Genomic DNA, 21,067 nt, shown 5'->3' with positions numbered 1-21,067 from the left:
TAAAATAATGTTACTACAGTAGCTAGCTAGCTAATAGAAGGAACATCGTCATTTAGTGTTCCACTAGCTGGTAAGCTTCTCTTTTGTTTCATATATAGTGGCAGGCTCAGGCTTAGCAAGCTAATGGACACGTTTTTTGTGTACATGATCAAACTAAAAAAAGACACTCCAATCGCGTGACTAAGACCTCCTATGCAAATTAAAAAGGACGCGGTGGAGCAACTAGCGTTTGAGACTCGAGTGTCCAAGTGATCAGGCAGACAGACAGACAGACAGACAGACCTACAGACAGACAGACCTACAGACAGACAGACAGACAGACAGACAGACAGACAGACAGACAGACACAGGACTTACGTCAGGTGTGAACAGGTAGATCAGACCTTCATATGCTCCAGGTAGGGTCAGGGCTCTCACCAGAAAGATGGTTAGTACCAGGTAGGGGAACGTTGCTGTGATATACACAGCCTGTGATAAGACAGGTGATGAAAAGGTATATATATATATATTTTAAGCCGCTTGCACACTGCCACAACCAACTAAAACAAAGATCAACATTCTAAAGTTGACAGATGTTGGCTACTTTTAGAATAATGTGTTGTAGAACAGCTGACAGGGCATTCAGATCTAAAAGACGTGACTTAGGGTTGAGACCTTTTCCATGGTTTGGGTGCCTCTTTACAATCAAGTGATGTACCTTTTGAAACAAAGTTGCCACTTGGTTGAAGCAAACTAGTATCATGAAATACATGCATCAGAAATGGGGAACACTTTTGTTTGATTTGTCAGAGAAATATCAGCAAGCTAGGGCTACCTAACTGTAGTAAAATAGCTAGCTAGCTAGCTGTCTGCTTGGCTAAACACAGGTCGTCAGCACACTGTTCTCTGGCTAAACAGATCAATCTCGTCTCAAGTCTATAGCTTAAGACTTAAATCTTGGTAACTCCAGCAGCCGATATGAGACATTCTAAAACTAGAGGTTTCAGATTGAGCAAACTTTGTTCTAAAATTGCATGAAATCATCTTGGCTGTAATTGTTCCGAGCTTTAAAATGCAACACACTGTCTGCATCTCACCTTGCCGATGGTCTCGATCCCCCTGATAAAACAGATGTAAACGATAGACCAGGCGGTAGCTAAGCTGACCACCATCCACCACTGTAGAGAGCCACTGGTCTCCATGTTAGGAGTGATGTTCAGGGTCTGACGGTACCAGAAGTAGTTGACCGGCGTGCTTTCTACACACTCCTCCACGTACCCTGGTTCAAATTATAATTGACCTTGGTCAAATTACATAATGTACAATTGCTGTTCATTCTTCAACTATGGCCCAACCTACAAACTGTGCATGGTTCCTGACAAATGAACAAATAGCTAGAATTAACTAACAATAATAATAATTAATTAGATTTACAGTATATAGCAATTTTCTATCAACTGTTATACTCAAAGCGCTTCATACCTGTGTTGTTGTGGTTGAGGGGACATTGGCTCCAGGGCAGGGGTTCCTGGAAGGAGTTGAAGAGGTACCAGAGGACCCAGGCCACGATAGTGTTGTAGAACAGACTCACACAGAAGGACACCACCATTGAGGCTACACCTGATGGACATGGGATAGTAGATCAGAAACACCAAACAGCAGCTAGTAGAGGACGTTTCCTGTCTGGGTGTTAGTTTTGGCCACCCACCTACTCCTGAGAAGAAAAAAAACTCTGCACTTTTAATTTATTGACTCCAATGAAATAATTGATTAAACCAACGTTTCAACAGCTAAACTGTCTTCATCAGGGTTTCATCACCTACCTACTCCTCCCAGGTAGGGGGATATGGAGTTCCAGACTCCGATGCTGCCCATGCGAAGCCTCTGTCCTATAGCCAGCTCCAAGTAGAGCAGAGGCAGACCCTGAAACACCAGGGCGATCAGGTAGGGGATCAGAAACGCACCTGGGGAAGGAGACGTTCAATAGATGTTCAACTAACTGTCAACAATCTAATTATCCATTAACCCTAAACTTAAATTCTCCTCATATGTACACATTTCTTTCTTATGTGATATATTGGTCTCCATATAGTTTTACCATATAGTTTTACATTGTAATGCATTCGGGACAGGTTCGAATAAGTTAATAAGGATTAGCCCCTTTTTTTCAATTTTCCCAAATGTAACTGCCTGTAACTCAGGCCCTGAAGCAAGGACATGCATATTCTTTGTACCATTTGAAAGAAACACTTTGAATTTAATGGAAATGTGAAAGGAATATTGTAGAATATAACACAATAGATCTGGTAAAAGATAATACAAAGAAAAAATGAACCGTTCTTTTGTATTTTTTTTGTACCGTCATCTTTGAAATGCGAGAGAACGGCCATAATGTATTATTCCAGCCCAGGTGCAATTCCGTTTTTTGGCCACTTGATGGCATCAGTGTATGTGCAAAGTTTTAGACTGATCAAATGAACCATTGCTTTTCTGTTCAAAATGTTGTATCAAGACCACCTAAATGTGCCTAATTTGTTTATTAATAACTTTTCATGTTCAAAATTGTGCACTCTCCTCAAACAATAGCATGGTGTTATTTCACTGTAATAGTTACTGTTAATTGAACAGTGCAGTTAGATTAACAATAATTTAAGCTTTCTGCCAATATCAGATATGTCTATGTCCTGGGAAATGCTCTTGTTATTTACAACCTCATGCTAATCGCATTGGCCATTTTAGAGTCAGATCCTCCTCAGTCTGATGTTTCCTAAAAAAGTATATTAATCTATGCATAGTCACTTTACCCCTACCTACATGTACAAATTAGCTAAACTAATCTGTACCCCTGCACATTGACTCGGTACCGGTACCTCCTGTATATAGCCTCCACATTGACTCTGTACCGTAATACCCTGTATATAGCCTCCACATTGACTCTGTACCGTAATACCCTGTATATAGCCTCCACATTGACTCTGTACCGTAATACCCTGTATATAGCCTCCACATTGACTCTGTACCGTAACACCCTGTATATAGCCTCCACATTGACTCTGTACCGTAATACCCTGTATATAGCCTCCACATTGACTCTGTACCGTAATACCCTGTATATAGCCTCCACATTGACTCTGTACCGTAATACCCTGTATATAGCCTCCACGTTGACTCTGTACCGTAATACCCTGTATAGAGCCTCCACATTGACTCTGTACTGGTACCCCCTGTATATAGTCTCCACATTGACTCTGTACCGGTACCCCCTGTATATAGCCTCCACATTGACTCTGTACCGGTACCCCCTGTATATAGCCTCCACATTGACTCTGTGCCTCGTTATTGTTATTTTATTGTGTTACTTTTTATATATTTTTTTACTGTAGTTTATTTATTTGGTAAACATTTTCTCAACTCTTTCTTGACCTGCATTGTTGGTTAAAGGCTTGTAAGTAAGCATTTCATGGTAAGGTCTACCTACACCTGTTGTATTCAGCATTTCATGGTAAGGTCTACCTACACCTGTTGTATTCAGCATTTCATGGTAAGGTCTACCTACACCTGTTGTATTCAGCATTTCATGGTAAGGTCTACCTACACCTGTTGTATTCAGCATTTCATGGTAAGGTCTACCTACACCTGTTGTATTCAGCATTTCACTGTAAGGTCTACTACACCTGTTGTATTCAGCATTTCACGGTAAGGTCTACCTACACCTGTTGTATTCAACATTTCACTGTAAGGTCTACTACACCTGTTGTATTCAGCATTTCACTGTAAGGTCTACTACACCTGTTGAAGTTGGCAAATTTGACAAATAAAGTTTGATTTGATTTTCACTTTTTTATTCTTTCAAAGAGCAAAATAGCATTTTTATTAGTTAAAAACTAAAAACGACGACATAACACATTATTATTTTGTTTAGTCAGTTCTTAAAGAAACATGAAACCAAGAAAATGTATTTCAAAAGAACAGAATAGTTGTTTTGTTTCATTATGTTCTGTGCTTATAGACAATATGCTGCTGTGAGTTCTCACTCGTGGAATGGAATGTAATTGCAGTTATTCTCCATATGTGATATTTTGAAAAAAGATCCCAATCTGCTCAATTTTGAGAATTGTTTGGCAAATGTTGGTATTTTTGAAACTTTACTATTTGCTCTTTCTGATAGGTTATATAAATCAAAACGTCTAGGGTCCTGGGTGAAGCATCAGTTAAAAGCACTGCACCACAGTGCTGAGGCGCCACAACAGCCTGGGGTTCGATCCCAGCCTGTGTCACAACCGGCCGTGACCGGGAGCCCCATAGGACGGCGCACAATTGGCCTAGCGCTGTACGGGGTAGGGCAGGGTTTGGCCGGTGGGACTTTCCTTGGCTCATCGTGGTCTAGTGACTCCTTGTGACAAGGCCGGGCGCCTGCAAGCTGACCCGGATCATCAGTCGAACGGTGTTTCCTCTGACACGTTGGTGTGGCTGACATCTGGGTCCAGCAGGCGGTGTGATAAGAAGTAGGTGGCCAGGCGGGTTTCAGAGGACCCATGACTCGACCTTCGTCTCTCCCAATTAATAAAATAGCTACAGGAGAATTTACATTGACCCCCCCAGCCATTTCAAACAACTTTTCAAATCCAACTTTGGGTATTTTTAAATGTGAATAATCGATAAAATTTAAGACGTAATAAACTGTGTTCAATAGCGGATAAAAACAAAGTGGAGCGAGCTTTCGGGTCACGCACCCGAACCACAACAGTACACTACACTCGACCCTCGTTCTGAACTGCCCTACTTCTTCATTTCTCAAAGGAAAAACATCAACCAATTTCTAAAACTGTTGACATCCAGTGGAAGTGATATGAACAGCAAGCAAGTGCCTTAGAAATCTCGATCCCCAAAGAAAAGCCATTAAAAAGAGAGTGACCTCAAACATTTGGTTTTCCTGGATGGTTTGTCCTCTGGGTTTTGCCTGCCAATTTTTTTAAACAGTTTTAGAAACTTTTGAGTGTTTTCTATCCAACTCTACCAATTATATGCATATCCTAGCATCTGGGCCTGAGTAGCAGGCAGTTTACTTTGGGCACACTTTTCATCCGGACGTGAAAATAGTGCATCCTAGCCTTAAGAGTTTATTAACTGCTTTTCTTAGGGATAGCCCCCCTTTTTTTCTAATTTCGCCTAAAATGACATACCCAAATTTAACTGCCTGACCTCAAGGATATGCATATTCTTGGTACCATTTGAAAGGAAACACTTTTACGTTTGTGGAAATCTGAATTGAAGGTAGGAGAATATAACACAATAGATATGGTAGAAGAAAATAAAAATAAAAAAACATTTCTAGCCATCACTCTGGTTGTAATTCCGATGGTGTCCACAGGAGGGCAGCAGTGCGTGTGCAAAGTTTCAGACTGATAACTTGAAGTATGAGCAAGCTACATGACATTTAGTGTGAAGTCACCCAGCCACATTTGGGCAAATCGTGAAGGACACAGAGCCTATGAGAATAGAAGCCGGATGTTACAGGAGATCCTATGAGAATAGAAGCCTGATGTTATAGGAGAGCCTATGAGAATAGAAGCTTGATGTTATAGGAGAGCCTATGAGAATAGAAGCCTGATGTTGTAGGAGAGCCTATGAGAATAGAAGCCTGATGTTGTAGGAGAGCCTATGAGAATAGAAGCCTGGTGTTGTATGGATGGCATATTATAGATAACACTTCTAAGCCACAATCGTGCAGTTTCTGTTCATTACATATTCAGATATATAAACCGAGTAGATAATGTTTAACCACTGTCATTTCCTCTGTATCCTCAAACATGATCTAGTTGGTCTGCACAGTACATATTGATGCAACATGGACAGAAATCACAAGATTGAGTCTTGAAGGTTTTTATCTAAGAGATGAGGACGTTAGGAGTTATCTCTGATACCATAATAAAATAATCTTCAAATACACCATAGAAAAAAACATGCATGGAGTTAAACTGTTACATTGAGAGGAAGTGAACAAAGTTGTAGTGGGAAAAAGAACAGAAAAGATGTGTAATAGCATCTATACCCCCTCCGTAAATCTGGCAGAGGTAGGGGAAGCGCCACACGTTGCCCACTCCAACAGCGAAGCCAATGCAGGTCAGCAGGTACTCTGTCTTGTTGTTCCACTTGGGTCTCTCCTCTCCCACCTTGCTGTCCTCCATACCTTCCTCTGGCATGCTCAGAGATCAACAGTAGTTTTTAGCTCAAGTAGTAAATCAACCTTCTGGTTTTCAGTTTAGTCCAGTGTGTTCTAGCCCGAGGTTCTAGCACTCTGAACCAACGCTTATTCTGTAGAGGGAACACAGCTATTCTGTTGCGTGTTGGTATCTTTACTCCAGTGTTTGATCTGAAGCACATGGTTAATGTGTGAGGGCGCTCTACGAGTATCCTGTGTTTTTTTTCAGTCGGTGCAGCCAATGTGAAATGGTCTCTCTCTCTCTCTCTCTCTCTCTCTCATCTCCCTTTCTCTCTCTCTCTCTCTCTCTCTCTCTCTCTCTCTCTCTCTCTCTGTCTCTGTGTGTCTCTCTGTGTGTCTCTCTCTGTGTCTCTCTGTGTGTCTCTCTCTGTGTCTCTCTCTGTGTCTCTCTCTGTGCCTTTATCGCTCTCTCTCTCTCTCTCTCTCTCTCTCTCTCTCTCTCTCTCTCTCTCTCTCTCTCTGTGTCTCTCTCTGTGTCTCTCTCTGTGTCTCTCTCTGTGTCTCTCTCTCTCTCTCTCTCTCTGTCTCTCTCTCTCTGTGTCTCTCTCTGTGTCTCTCTCTGTGTCTCTCTCTGTGTCTCTCTCTGTGTCTCTCTCTGTGTCTCTCTCTCTCTCTCTCTCCTAGTTAGCAGTGCACTGGGAAGGTTACATCCGTTCTAAGACCCAGAAGCAGCCGTTTCCCTTTGCTCTGCTTTTTGTGGAGTGACGGGGTAAAGGCGTTTCGTGGTCGTTGTCGATGTGTTCAGAGGGTCCCTGGTCGAGCCCAGCTCGAGGCAAGGAAAGAGACAGAAAACAACACAGTTGCATAAGGGGTCACGGGGTCCAAGTCAAAAGTGCCAATATCAGATCTGACGAGAATGTAAAGTCGCAGTAGCTCATTTGGATTAATGGTCAATGTGTGAGGGAACTCTAAAAAGGTCTCCAGTGTTTTCCCATGTCCTTGTAGTTTTCCAGTAGCCTCCTTGTCAGACCCTTGGTGGAGTGTAGTGCGAAGTTTCCTTTAAACCACCACTTCGATAGAGCTACGACAGGAAGTGACTTTTTTGTTTCGTAGCAGGTTAGGAGAACTTATGCAGCAGGTTAGGTTAAATAACATAGCCGGTCAAGAGAATTAGGTTAAGGTTAGGAAAAGGGTTAGGGTTTAGCGAAAATGCTCTCCTAACCTGCTACAAAAAGGTCACTTCCGGTCATAGGTGTATCGAAGTGGTGCCGTGTAGTATTGTCTTTACAGGTGAGAGGCCCGCTTGGTAGACAATAAATAGCCATGTTACAAATGACCACAGTGGCAATATCAGCACTGATGTGAGAGCAAAGTTAGTGCTAATTATTCATTTAGCACACAAATTGGGGTTAATGGTTAAACTTGACTTTGTTATTAGAAAGCAAAAACCACAGTTCATTTTAGCTCTCATAAGCAGCGTGGTTTCAGACTAGCTGGGTGGTTTCAGACTAGCACGAGTCAGACAGGCTGCCACACCCAAAACACCTGAGGACTTCAAGGCCATCCGGGCCTAGTCGAGAATCTCAACCCCCTCCTCCACGGCCAATAAACACTGCAGTGTACCAGGGTTTTGGGCAAAGAACAGCACAGGTAGGAAGGAGCCTTGTTGCATCTGTTTATATATGGACATTTAGTATTTGTTTTAATATTCTGTTTTGGCTCTACCTTATTTTTGACACCAATGTACTTTAAAGCAAGTGGAAATAGTACCAGGTGTTATTTATAGTCGTAGAGTGGTCGTGGTTGGTTTATTTGACCATCCCAGGTTATGGTCTAACTAGGGATGTAGTGATGATGCGGGCTGAGGTTTGGCAGATCCTTGACTTGGCACAGACAACCTGATTAAAATCTATTTCACAAGATCATTTGAGAGAGAGAGAGAGAGAGAAAAACATCATTAAATTGATATAAAACAGTAGAGAGATAAGGATCATAAAAGTCTCTCTTTAACATGGCATGTAAAAAATCTATAAAGATTGAATGTGAAATCAACAAGACAAAACCTCCTCCCATCTCTATCTTTGGACTTTGTCCTGTTGATTCATCGTATCAAAGAGTCTCATATTTCGTTCTTTCTAGCATTTGCCATGACAACAGACAGGACAGAGGAGTTAGCTAGCTAAAGTGCCATGACAACAGACAAGACAGAGGAGTTAGCTAGCTAAAGTGCCATGACAACAGATAGGACAGAGGAGTTAGGTAGCTAAAGTGCCATGACAACAGACAGGACAGAGGAGTTAGCTAGCTAAAGTGCCATGACAACAGACAGGACATAGGAGTTAGCTAGCTAAAGTGCCATGACAACAGACAGGACAGAGGAGTTAGCTAGCTAAAGTGTCATGACAACAGACAGGACAGAGGAGTTAGCTAGCTAAAGTGCCATGACAACAGACAGAGGAGGTAGCTAGCTAAAGTGCCATGACAACAGACAGGACAGAGGAGTTAGCTAGTGTTAGGGTGGTGTCAATAGAATCTGGCATCAGGACAGAAGGTGACACGGAGTCACCGAGAATCTTCTATGTCTTTATTATTAGTCAAGCAATAAATGGTAAATGCAATTTTCATATATACGGGTTCACTGTAACACCACGCAGGGCAGAACAGAGAACTAACTAGTTCCTGACAAAGTTCTTCTAATGTACTCTGACAGAAGTAGCTCCCGCTTCTGAGCTGGCCTGTCAGAGTAGAAGCTGAGCGTGGTTTAGACTCACTCAGCCTATCGTTGGCGCACAGGCTGGTCCCAGCCCCAGGCGCTCCCGTTAGCAGGTGTAGTTGTTGCTGGGCAGAATATCTTATGAGCCCACACCTCTTTTTCAGACAGAGGAGTTAGCTAGCTAAAGTGCCATGACAACAGACAGGACAGAGGAGTTAGCTAGCTAAAGTGCCATGACAACGGACAGGACAGAGGAGTTAGCTAGCTAAAGTGCCATGACAACGGACAGGAGAGAGGAGGTAGCTAGCTAAAGCGCCATGACAACAGACAGGACAGAGGAGTTAGCTAGTTAAAGTGCCATGACAACGGACAGGACAGAGGAGGTAGCTAACTAAAGTGCCATGACAACAGACAGAGGAGTTAGCTAGCTAAAGTGCCATGACAACTGACAGGACAGAGGAGGTAGCTAGCTAAAGTGCAAACAGATCGGTCTACTAGGCTATGTGTCAGCGCTATGTGACTGAAATAAAGTAATATTGCACACTACCAATATGTAATACAAGTTATTTATGTTTTGTGCTTTAGTAAAACCAAAAGTATCTTTTCACGTTGTCATACTGTGGTTTCAACGCCTAGGTTAAATCTCCATCTAATTGCTGTATTATATCTAATGTTTATGATTTAGGAGTGGTAGGACCTATGAAAGAAATAAGGAAGTACATTTGATATCAGAGATGTAATTTCATTTCCAGTAGAAAACACAATGGCATAGACACTATCTTTACACTGAAAGCTCTGTGCCATTTAAATTAGCTCTAATCTTTATGTTCTGTGTGAAAAAAAAATACAAAAAAAATACTTTGACCAACAATTCAATTTTTAATTGGTCAAAATTGGTACCCCCAACATTCACCAATTCTCAGCTCTCCAATCGTCTTTGTGTCACCCAAAAGACAAAAAAAACCTACTGCTGGAGACATTTAAAAAAAAAATCACTGTTCAAATTGAGTGCAACCGATCGTCCGTCCTTCATTATTACGAAATAAAAACAAATAAACACCCTTTTGATTCATGAGTGTCAGGAATGTCAAGATCAGTTGATGTGAGGCAATTACTTCACCTCAGCGTTGTTTTACAGTGTTGCTCAGATGAGGATAGATAGAAATAGAGTGTCTTTAAGGTCTAGCTCTCTACAACGTAGCCTTCGTTGGCATAAGGATTCGGATCGTTGTGGAGACGGTCTTCAGAGTGTCTTCCTGACATGCAGCAGATGAGTCTGTAGATGGCCACCAGAGGGATGGAGATAACTGGTACTGAAGACAGCAGGACACAGATGGCAAACACCCAGTCTGGATACGGCAGAACCTCTGTGTCGGGGAAGTTCACCTGCACAGACAGAATTAGAATCAGAAAATGTAATTGCTTTGCAACAAATGACATCTCACAGGGAAATCGCAAATGACACCTATTCCCTGTAGGCTGTAGTGTACTGCTTATTAGGTGAGTACTATGTAGTCATCTGACTGTGGCTGTCTCTCAAATGAAACCCTATTCCCGCTTACTACTATGAACAATTATCACGCACTACTATTGAGCCTCTTAAATTACACCTACAGCCTAGCTGATCTGAGCAGAATACTTAAAATGCTCCACACTAATACCCCATACATGTTCCTGATAGATATTCACAAAATTCCCATGTTTACCAGAAATCCCTGTTGGAAGATTCCCTGAATCAGGAGGGAATAAGCAGGGAATCGGGAATCCTGAAACCAGGATTTCTTGAAAATTTGGGAAAGTTACCGAATTTTTGCACTCTTGGTCTTACATAGTCAGGATTCCATGCTGGGTAGGTGGGATGTGTCTGGGCCTGGACGGCAACATATGCCACCAACACCACGATCAGCATCAGAGGGCTGATGACCAACCAGCAAACCTTCCAGAAGATGTTGGGTCTATGTCCTGTCATGAACTCCAAGTCATCACTGAACCTACGGAGACAGAAACGTGTCAGAAGAGGCTTTAAAAATAACACGGCATTACAGGCGCAGACAGAAGAGAGGAGAAGAGATGGAAGAGGATCCGATGAAAGAGTAGACAGGCATCTGCCTCCCCATATGTCTGTTGTTGGTCTATTAAACCATTAAATATATCAGTTCACCTTATCTTTGGCTTCAGCTTTTTCCACAACTTTAGCACATTTACGATTCCCGACACAATCCACTTGTGACCGATTGTTTTAAAAAATATGGACCTTTTTGACCTTAACTCAGTTAAGAACAAATTCTTATTTTCAATGACGGCCTAGGAACAGTGGGTTACAGGGGCAGAACAACAGATTTGTACCTTGTCAGCTCGGGGATTTGAACTTGCAACCTTTCGGTTACTAGCCCAACACTCTAACCACAAGGCTATTTTAATCCTGGGTCATCTGCAAGTCCTTGATCCCGGGATATCTGCAGGTCCTTGATCCCAGGACATCTGCAAGTCCTTGATACAGGGCCACCTGCAAGTCCTTGATCCCGGGGATCAAGGACTTGCAGGTGACCCTGGATCAAGGGCTTGCAGATTACCCTTGATCAAGGCCTTGCAGAAGTCCTGGGATCAAGGACTCACAGGTGACCCTGGATCAAGGACTCGCAGATGTCCTGGGATCAAGGACTTGCAGATGTCCCAGGATCAAGGACTCGCAGATGACCCTTGATCAAGGCCTTGCAGAAGTCCTGGGATCAAGGACTTGCAGGTGACCCTGGATCAAGGACTCGCAGATGTCCTGGGATCAAGGACTTGCAAATGTCCCAGGATCAAGGACTTGCATATGTCTCAGGATCAAAGACTTGCAGGTGACCCAGGATCAAGGACTAGCAGATGATCCAGGGTTAATACCCAATCGGTCACAAGTGGATTGTGTCGGGAATCATACATTTGCTCAAGTGGAAAATGCTGAACCCAAAGATAAGGTGAACTGCTATATTTAAAGGTTTTAACAACAGACGAACAATAGACATATGAGGAGACAGACATGTTCCTCTGAGAGGATCCTAGCAATCTGCCCCATTCTAAAAGAAAATACACTGAGACACAGATGTCAATTCAACGTCTATATCACATTAGTTCATAGTCATTCAACCAGTGTGTGTGCCCAGTTGGAAGACACTCATTACAGTTCACACCAGGACAACTATAGTATTATGAGGCTCTTTACCGTCCTATTCCGTAGATGTATGCCACAGCGATGATCTCAAAGAAGGCGATGATGAGGAGAGGTACAGAGCCCACGTAACTGTTAAAGATCTCCAACCAGTAGTTCCCCGAACCCATAGTGAATATCAGAGCCACCAGGAACGATACGAGGCAGATCAACGCTGCAGAGAGAAAAAGCAAACGAGGGGGGGAAAGAAAGAGAAAGTGGGAAGAGACGGAGAAAACCCCTATGGTGTTAAGATCATAACCAAACGAACAGTTATTTATCACACATTGGCAAGGGGTAAACCAGGGCTGCAGTCTGTCCTACATTATTCAATATCGAAACATTCAAAAATCTGATCATTTCCTTTTTGGCTTTTACCTGTGAAGAGCTCATTGGGCATCCACTTGGGCACCAGTTTGAGGTCATGAAGGGGCGTGAGGACGCCCTCTAGATTACCAAACATGGAGGACAGACCCAGACTGAACAGCATGATGAAGAAGAGCACAGCCCACACCTGGTCAAACAAACAGGAATCACATCAACAACAGCCCACACCTGGTCAAACAAACAGGAATCACATCAACAGCCCACACCCCTGGTCAATCAGACAGGAATCACATCAACAACAGCCCACACCCCTGGTCAATCAGACAGGAATCACATCAACAACAGCCCACACCCCTGGTCAATTAGACAGGAATAACATCAACAACAGCCCACACCCCTGGTCAATCAGACAGGAATCACATCAACAACAGCCCACACCCCTGGTCAATCAGACAGGAATCACATCAACAACAGCCCACACCCCTGGTCAATCAGACAGGAATCACATCAACAACAGCCCACACCCCTGGTCAATCAGACAGGAATCTAATGAGATCCAGATATATTTAACTGGGTTTAACACTGTATTTTGACTGTAGTTTTTTTTTAAAGAACTAATAAAAAATAAAAAATAAAAAAAGAGTCAGGCCATACCTGAGAGCCAGGCATCGATATCACCGCTTCTGTGAACACGATGAACGCTAACCCAGTACCAGACGCACTCTGTAGGGAGGATGGAGAGAGATGGAAACAAGACAACCAATTAGCTTATTTTATGCAGCGATGGTAGGCTGAATAACAAGAAAACTTGACTCAACCCACGTTTGTCCTGAGGTCGTTTTTTTTTTGTTGTTGCCCTGAGGTAGTTAAACTCCTGAGTATAGTACCTGATCCAAGAAGGTTTGCAGGTCGCATGTCTTCAGGTTGAGATTGGATACTCTAGATGGATGTGTCCCATTTAAAGAGTCAAACCACTGCTCGTAGTTTTCAACCGTTATGTTCATGTCGCTAATATCAAACTCATTGGTCAGTGCTAAGATGTTACTGTAAGTTACAAGAGAAACATATTGGTCATTTGTTTTAGTTGAGTTTGCATCTGTTTTTCCAGAGGATATCAAACACACAAGGTAGAATATAAAGGTTTAACAGCTTGACTGCAAACTAGTTTCATGATTTAGCAAATGTTGCCAAATAAACGTCCATTTTATCACACCTACCCATTCAGACAGGTGACATAGTTGGTGTGGGCCTTGAATCCCAGGATGGCAAAGATGGGGATGGAGGCATAGATAGATGTAGCACTGTTTATAACCCCCACTAAAACAGCATCCCTTTCACAGTTATTCCTGACCAAACACACAGACAACAACAAAAAAACAGAGTGAAGTGAATGCAAATTATTGGTCAATGGTGAAACAGCGAGGGAGGCTTAGCGAGGGAGGCTTGTCAAGGGAGGTGAACGATGTGGCAAATTAAAAGCCTTGGAGGACGCCTGACTGCCGCCTGCTGGACCCATAGAGGTTGATGTTACTAATAATGATTGACCACTGAGCTCACTTCTGGCTGTTGTAACTGGAGAATGAGATGAGTCCACCAAAGGCCACTGACAGAGAGAAGAAGATCTGAGTGGCAGCATCCAGCCATACCTGGGGGTTCTTCAGGATCTCCCACTGATGAGACACACAGGCAGACAATATTACACATGAGGTGGATTGTCAAGACAAGTCACTTTCCCTCTTTCTCTCCCTCGCTCTCTCTGAAACACACGGAGACAGACAGACAGACAGACAGACAGACAGACAGACAGACAGACAGACAGACAGACAGACAGACAGACAGACAGACAGACAGACAGACAGACAGGCAGACAGGCAGACAGACAGGCAGGCAGGCAGGCAGGCAGGCACAGGACTTACGTCAGGTGTGAACAGGTAGATCAGACCTTCAGATGATCCAGGAAGGGTCAGGGCTCTCACCAGAAAGATGGTTAGAACCAGGTAGGGGAACGTTGCTGTGACATACACAGCCTGTGATAAGACAAGAAAGTAAAGAGCATGTTGTTTTGAGCTGCTTGCGCACTACAACAAAGAACTCCAACAAATATCATCATTCCAAAGTTGGCTAATGTAATTCTAATGTTTTAAAAGCCAGTCTGCCATAGCAGAAAACAAAAGACAACACATTCTTATTGCCTTTATGAATTGTCATTCATAACCATTTAATAATATTGACATTTTTTGTCCTCTAAAATACTGGCACAGATCCAAGTTTCTCTCCCCGGTCCTAGCTTTACCCAGAGGTAAAATGTCTGCATCTCACCTTGCCGATGGTCTCGATCCCCCTGATAAAACAGATGTAAACGATAGACCAGGCGGTAGCTAAGCTGACCACCATCCACCACTGTAGAGAGCCACTGGTCTCCATGTTAGGAGTGATGTTCAGGGTCTGACGGTACCAGAAGTAGTTGACCGGCGTGCTTTCTACACACTCCTCCACGTACCCTGGTTCAAATGATCATTGAAAGGAATGGAGTAAGAATATATAAATACAGTTGAAGTCGGAAGTGTACATAAACCTGAGCCAAATACATTTAAACTCACTGTTCAACAATTCCTGACATTTAATTAAGTACAAATTCCCTGTTGTAGGTCAGTTAGGATCAAAACTTTACTTTAAGAATGTGAAATGTCAGAATAATAGTAGAGAGAATTATTTATTTCAGCTTTTATTTATTTCATCACATTCCCAGTGGGTCAGACGTTTACATACACTCAATTAGTATTTGGTAGCATTGCCTTTAAATTGTTTATCTTGGGTCAAATGTTTCGGGTAGCCTTCCACAAGCTTCCCACAAAAAGTTGGGTGAATTTTGGCCCATTCCTCCTGACAGAGCTGGTGTAACATTCAGGTTTGTAGGCCTCTTTGCTCGCACATGCTTTTTCAGTTCTGCCCACAGATGTTCTATAGGATTGAGGTCAGGGCTTTGTGATGGCCACTCCAATACCTTGACTTCGTTGTCCTTCACCCATTTTGCCACAACTTTGGAAGTATGCTTAGGGTCATTGTCCATTTGGAAGACCCATTTGCGACCAAAATTTAACTTCCTGACTGATGTCTTGAGACGTTGCTTCAATATATCCATATAATTTTCATTCGTCATGCCATCTATTTTTTGAAACGCACCAGTCCCTTCTGCAGCAAAGCACCCCCACAACATGATGCTGCCACCCCCATGCTTCACGGTTGGGATGGTGTTCTTTTGCTTGCAAGCCTCACCCTTTTTCCTCCAAACATAACAATGGTCATTATGGCCAAACAGTTGTACTTTTGTTTCATCAGACAAGAGGACATTTCTCCAAAAAGTATGATCTTTGTGTCCCCATGTGCAGTTGCAAACTGTAGTCTGGCTTTTTTATGGCGGCTTTGGAGTGGTATCTTCTTCCTTGCTGAGCGGACTTTCAGGTTATGTCGATATAGGACTCGTTTTACTGTGGATATAGATACTTTTGCACCTGTTTCCTCAAGCATCTTCACAAGGTCCTTTGCTGTTGTTCTGGGATTGATTTGCACTTTTCGCACCAAAGTACGTTCATCTCTAGGAGACAGAACACGTCTTCTTCCTGAGCGGTATGATGCTGCGTGGTTCCATGGTGTTTATACTTGCATACTATTGTTTGTACAGATGAACGTGGTACCTTCAGGTGTTTGGAAATTGCTCCCAAGAATGAACCAGACTTGTGGAGGTCTACAATTGTTTTTCTGGGGTCTTGGCTGATTTCTTTAGATTTTCCCATAATGTCAAGCAAAGAGGCACTGAGTTTGAATGTAGGCCTTGAAATACATCCACAGCTACACCTCCAAAGGACTCAAATTATGTCAATCAGCCTATCAGAAGCTTCTAAAGCCATGACATAATTTTCTGGAATTTTCCAAGCTGTTTAAAGGCACTGTCCACTTAATGTATGTAAACTTCTGACCCACTGGAATTGTGATCTGTAAAGGAGTGTTAAAAAAAAATCCTTGTGTAATGCACAAAGTAGATGTCCTAACCGACTTGCCAAAACTAAAGTTTGTTTAACAAGAATTATGTGGAGTGGTTGAAAAACGAGTTTTCATGACTCCAACCTAAGTGTACATAAACTTCCGACTTCAACTGTAGCGCTTTTCTACCAGTTGATGTACTCAAAGCGCTTCATACCTGTGTTGTTGTGGTTGAGGGGACATTGGCTCCAGGGCAGGGGTTCCTGGAAGGAGTTGAAGAGGTACCAGAGGACCCAGGCCACGATAGTGTTGTAGAACAGACTCACACAGAAGGACACCACCATTGAGGCTACACCTGATGGACATGGGATAGTAGATCAGAAACACCAAACAGCAGCTAGTAGAGGATGTTTCCTGTCTGGGTGTTAGTTTTGGCCACCCACCTACTCCTGAGAAGAAAAAAAACTGCACTTTTAATTTATTGACTCCAATGAAATAATTGGTTAACCCAACGTTTCAACAGCTAAACTGTCTTCATCAGGGTTTCATCACCTACCTACTCCTCCCAGGTAGGGTGATATGGAGTTCCAGACTCCGATGCTGCCCATGCGAAGCCTCTGTCCTATAGCCAGCTCCAAGTAGAGCAGAGGCAGACCCTGAAACACCAGGGCGATCAGGTAGGGGATCAGAAACGCACCTTGAGAGAGGAGAAATGGGACACGGGACAAACGAAGGTTAATGTGGAATCAGTTCAGAGTCGAACGATGTTGTCCCTAGGCTTTTTTACCTGTCCATATAGTAAACTACAGTACTTTTGACCATTTCCCGTAGGGAATACGGTGCCGTTTGGAAAGGAGCCTTTGATCTTGTGATCATGGGAACACTTTCCTAAATATATGTTTGTTTTGTAAATGTTCACCTAACTGTCATCAACATCTCAACTGACTAGCCATGTCTAATCCTTAACCCTAATCCTAACCCTAAATTTAACCCTATTTTTGGAATTCATGGGAATTCAGGGAGAGTTTCCATGTGCCTGCTACGACAACTCCGACCCGTAACAAGGTCACCGTCCGCCCCAAGTTTAAATAGAGCTTTAGTAGCATTCCTGGGATTGGACTTTGACTATTTGAGACCTAATTAAGAGCACCAGTGTCACCAGGGAAATATTTGATTCCGGAGCCCTGATTTACAGACCGGACCCAGATCCAATACAATTTAAGATATGCAGTTCAATTGGTCACATGTAGAAGTACTGTTGGGCAGTGGTTCCCATCCTTTTTTTGGGCTAAAAAAAATTATGGTGGACACCTATTATTTATTTAGTGGTAATGACCTACATCTCATCTGATCCGTGCTGCAAATAAATTTAGTTTTTTTGTGACAAACATTCTGTATAGATTAAATAGGGTTTATTTGCACTATTTTCCTAGTTGTTTACTCATGATGATAATTTGTGTGTACCACTTTAAGAGTGTCCCGCGAATCCATTTTTAGAAATAATTGTATTTTGCTCCACTAAAATATGTCTTTTATTATTATTTTTTTCACGGTTTTGGGCTAGAGACGAGCGTTTTTCTGCATAGTAAAAGTGCAACCACGGACACACCAAACCATGTTCCGTTTGTTTCTATGGCAGAAGCTGTGGTACAGTTCAGTCTAACCAGACTCAGTGGTGCTAATGGTTGTGGTTCTCACAGGCGAGATTAAACATACAAATGTAACAGTCGGAGCGCACCGACGTGGATTCTGATGTCATCGCTGCAGTCGGGCACAGCGCTGTACAAAGTGTCTGCAAAGTGTCATAGTTGCTATTAGTGCCCACTGCAGCGTATACTTCACAGAACCACACCAGATATACTTTAAAATAGAAACAGAACAAGAAAAAATAAAAGAAAAATGGACATACCCTAAAAGTGTATGGCGTTAAAATGTTATATAAATGACGTTAAAATCAAGTAAACACAAACAGAACATGGTTAAATATTAAATAAAGGTAACATGTTTAATTAATGGAGTTACATTTTTTAAAATGGTTAATTTGGAGTTAGAATGTTCATGTTAAATAAGGATATTGTTAAATGGAGTTTCAATTTGAGCTTAATAATGGAATAATGGTGTTACACTTTAGAAAAAATCAGAAATGTGTTTAAACAACAGAATTTAGTTAATTAAATTGAGTTAAAGTGTTAAAATTATAGAATTTCACCGAAACATAACAACCACTCAGGTCCCCAGAGGACTTCTTTAAATTGAGAGGAAGTTTAAACGTGAACAAAGTTGTAGGGGAAAAACGAAAGAAAAGAAAAGATGTGTAAAAGCATCTATACCCCCTCCGTAAATCTGGCAGAGGTAGGGGAAGCGCCACACGTTGCCCAGCCCCACTGCGAAGCCAATGCAGGTCAGCAGGTACTCTGCCTTGTTGTTCCACTTGGGTCTCTCCTCTCCCCCCTTGCTGTCCTCCATACCTTCCTCTGGCATGCTCAGATCTCAACAGTAGTTTTTAGCTCAGTAGTAGATCAACCTTCTGGTTTTCAGTTTAGTCCAGTGTGTTTTAGCCCGAGGTTCTAGCACTCTGAACCAACGCTTATTCTGTAGAGGGAACACAGCTATTCTGTTGTCCACTTGAAATTCACTGGTTGCGTGTTGGTATCTTTACTCCAGTGTTTGATCTGTAATCCACTCTCAGGTTTGATGCTGCTTCAGTGTGGCTCTTTAATGTGGTCATCTGAATCGCTTCTCTGTCTCATTGCAGGTTGCTGTGAAGGTCCTTCAATGGTATCCTATCCTGCACTATCCAGTGCTATGATCTTCTCCTTGATTTACCTCGGTGGATTGACTTATCTGTCTGTCTGATGCTTCCCTCAGATGTAAGAGCCAGTATCAGGGATGTCACATTTGTATATATTTGGGGGAGGGAGCAAAGCCAGCTAGTCACCAGGAAGAGAGTGTGAGAGTGATTTGGCGTCATCATTTAATGTTCTTTATTGTTTGCTTAGAATCAGATTGTAGAAAGCTCCTGTCTAATGGATAACCGGATGGTGGTTCCACCCCCGCTAGTCGATCCCTCGGGGTAACTAACCACCGCCCCAACCTCTTTAACCTCTCTACCAGTCAATAAAAAAACTTAACCGTCAGAGATGGGGTCATGGGTACACAGGCTGTAAACAATTTAGAAACCATATTATGTTTTGTTTTTTAATGGAATCTTGCATCAGTTTCAGAGACAGAACCAGGCAAAGTTCAGAGGTCGTGGAAAAACACAGAAGATTGTGAAGAGAGATACGAGGCCCGAGATTGTATCACTTCTTAGGGTTCGTCGCCCCCTTAGACCCCAATATTTATGGAAGCAATAGCGGAACATCATTCAGTTTGCAAAATGATAGTTCAAGTTTACAATAACATCAAAATAACATCAAAATGCTTTGGATAGTTCTTTAGAAGAAATAGAGAATGTATCCCAGTATTTTATACAAAGTTATTTATGTGGCCCTGGAAACCTACTTTGATTTTGTTGTCCTGGAAACCTACTTTGATTTTTATGGCCCTGGAAACCTACTTAGATTTTGTTGTCCTGGAAACCTACTTTGATTTTGTTGTCCTGGAAACCTACTTTGATTTTTATGGCCCTGGAAACCTACTTTGATTTTGTTGTCCTGGAAACCTACTTTGATTTTTATGGCCCTGGAAACCTACTTTGATTTTGTTGTCCTGAAAACAGTATTTTGCACTCGATGAACAAATAGTCAACCGTCTTTAATGAAATACAAGTTTTGCGCGTTAGTAAAAGTGCTTTTCCTGTTGATGAGGTTTTACCTTACATATATACCTCTTTGAGAATGTTAATGATTTAGGAGTGAGAGTGGTAGTTCCTTAGTAAAGTAATGTTAATAATTTAGAAGTGGTTGTTCCTGAAAGAAACAAGGAAGTAATAGCTGACAATATTCTCTCGTGTCTTTTCTCTGTGATAAAAGACACAAAATAACACACTATACGAATATATAGTAATGACTCAGGCCATTGTTATTGTACGAAGAGGTTGGTCAACCCAACATTCACTGGTCCTCAGTTCTTATTTAAACAGGTTAGTCAACCCAATATTCACTGCTCCTCAGCTCTAATTTAAGGGCTTGAGGATAAGTTCATTAGAGTTACCTACACCTCAGATTGCAGCCCAAATAAATGCTTCACAGATTTGAAATAACAGACACATCTCAACATCAACTGTTCAGAGGAGACTGCGTAAATCAGGCCTTCATGGTTGAATTGCTGCAAAGGAACCACTACTAAAGGACACCAATAATAATAAGAGACTTGCTTGGGCCAAGAAACACTAGCAATGGACATTAGACCGGTGGAAATATGGCCTGATGAGTCCAACTGTGCAATTTTTGGTTCCACCAGGTCTTTGTGAGAAGCAGAGTAGGTGAACGGATGATCTCTGCATGTGTAGTTCCCACCGTGAAGCATGGAGGAGGAGGTGTGATGGTGTGGGTGTGCTTTGCTGGTGACAGTTTCTGTGATTTATTTAGAATTTAAGGCACACTTAACAAGCATGGCTACCACAGCATTCTGCAGCGATACGCCATCCCATCTGGTTAGCGCTTAGTGGGACTATCATGTGTTTTTCATCAGGACAATGACCCAACACACCTCCAGGCTGTGTATGGGCTAAATGACCAAGGAGAGTGATGGAGTGCTGAATCAGATGACC

The 21,067-nt window shown here is 42.4% G+C and overlaps 2 protein-coding genes across 2 annotated transcripts in view; both read right to left on the bottom strand.

The window, feature by feature from the left end:
- Positions 1–6,369, bottom strand: part of LOC110489437 (sodium-dependent neutral amino acid transporter B(0)AT3) — a 32,722-nt gene extending 26,353 nt beyond the window's left edge. Inside the window, exons 1-5 of the mRNA XM_036971729.1 lie at positions 6,032–6,369; positions 1,803–1,943; positions 1,462–1,599; positions 1,077–1,258; positions 358–468 (exon numbers count right to left, since the gene is read on the bottom strand). Coding sequence (XP_036827624.1) covers positions 358–468; positions 1,077–1,258; positions 1,462–1,599; positions 1,803–1,943; positions 6,032–6,182 — 723 coding nt within the window. The 5' untranslated portion in view covers positions 6,183–6,369. The remainder of the gene's footprint in view (positions 1–357; positions 469–1,076; positions 1,259–1,461; positions 1,600–1,802; positions 1,944–6,031) is intronic.
- A 3,635-nt stretch (positions 6,370–10,004) lies between these two features.
- Positions 10,005–19,255, bottom strand: slc6a18 (solute carrier family 6 member 18). The gene is made up of 13 exons (XM_021562074.2): positions 18,684–19,255; positions 16,910–17,050; positions 16,571–16,708; positions 14,692–14,873; positions 14,289–14,399; positions 13,930–14,042; positions 13,590–13,718; positions 13,260–13,416; positions 13,027–13,095; positions 12,424–12,559; positions 12,061–12,220; positions 10,684–10,846; positions 10,005–10,241 (listed from the first exon to the last, which is right to left on the bottom strand). Exons 1-13 carry the CDS (start codon positions 18,832–18,834, stop codon positions 10,038–10,040), a joined length of 1,854 nt encoding a protein of 617 aa, XP_021417749.2. The 5' UTR covers positions 18,835–19,255; the 3' UTR covers positions 10,005–10,037.
- Between the last annotated feature and the right edge of the window lie 1,812 nt (positions 19,256–21,067).

The sequence above is a fragment of the Oncorhynchus mykiss genome, chromosome 32 (genome assembly GCF_013265735.2).
Source record: "Oncorhynchus mykiss isolate Arlee chromosome 32, USDA_OmykA_1.1, whole genome shotgun sequence".
Lineage (NCBI taxonomy): Eukaryota > Metazoa > Chordata > Actinopteri > Salmoniformes > Salmonidae > Oncorhynchus > Oncorhynchus mykiss.
Note: the sequence above shows the minus strand (reverse complement) of the source record. Positions and strands in the feature narration are given on the sequence as shown.

Bases quoted from the DNA above. Each gene is read 5' to 3' on its own strand.
- slc6a18 (XM_021562074.2), bottom strand. From the start codon at position 18,834: ATGCCAGAGGAAGGTATGGAGGACAGCAAGGGGGGAGAGGAGAGACCC. The intron at 17,051-18,683 runs GTATAGATGCTT...TCCTCTCTCAAG, and splicing joins CTGCCAGATTTACGGAGGGG to GTGCGTTTCTGATCCCCTAC. The intron at 13,096-13,259 runs GTACTATACTCA...TCCTCCCTACAG, and splicing joins TGCAAACCTTCTTGGATCAG to AGTGCGTCTGGTACTGGGTT.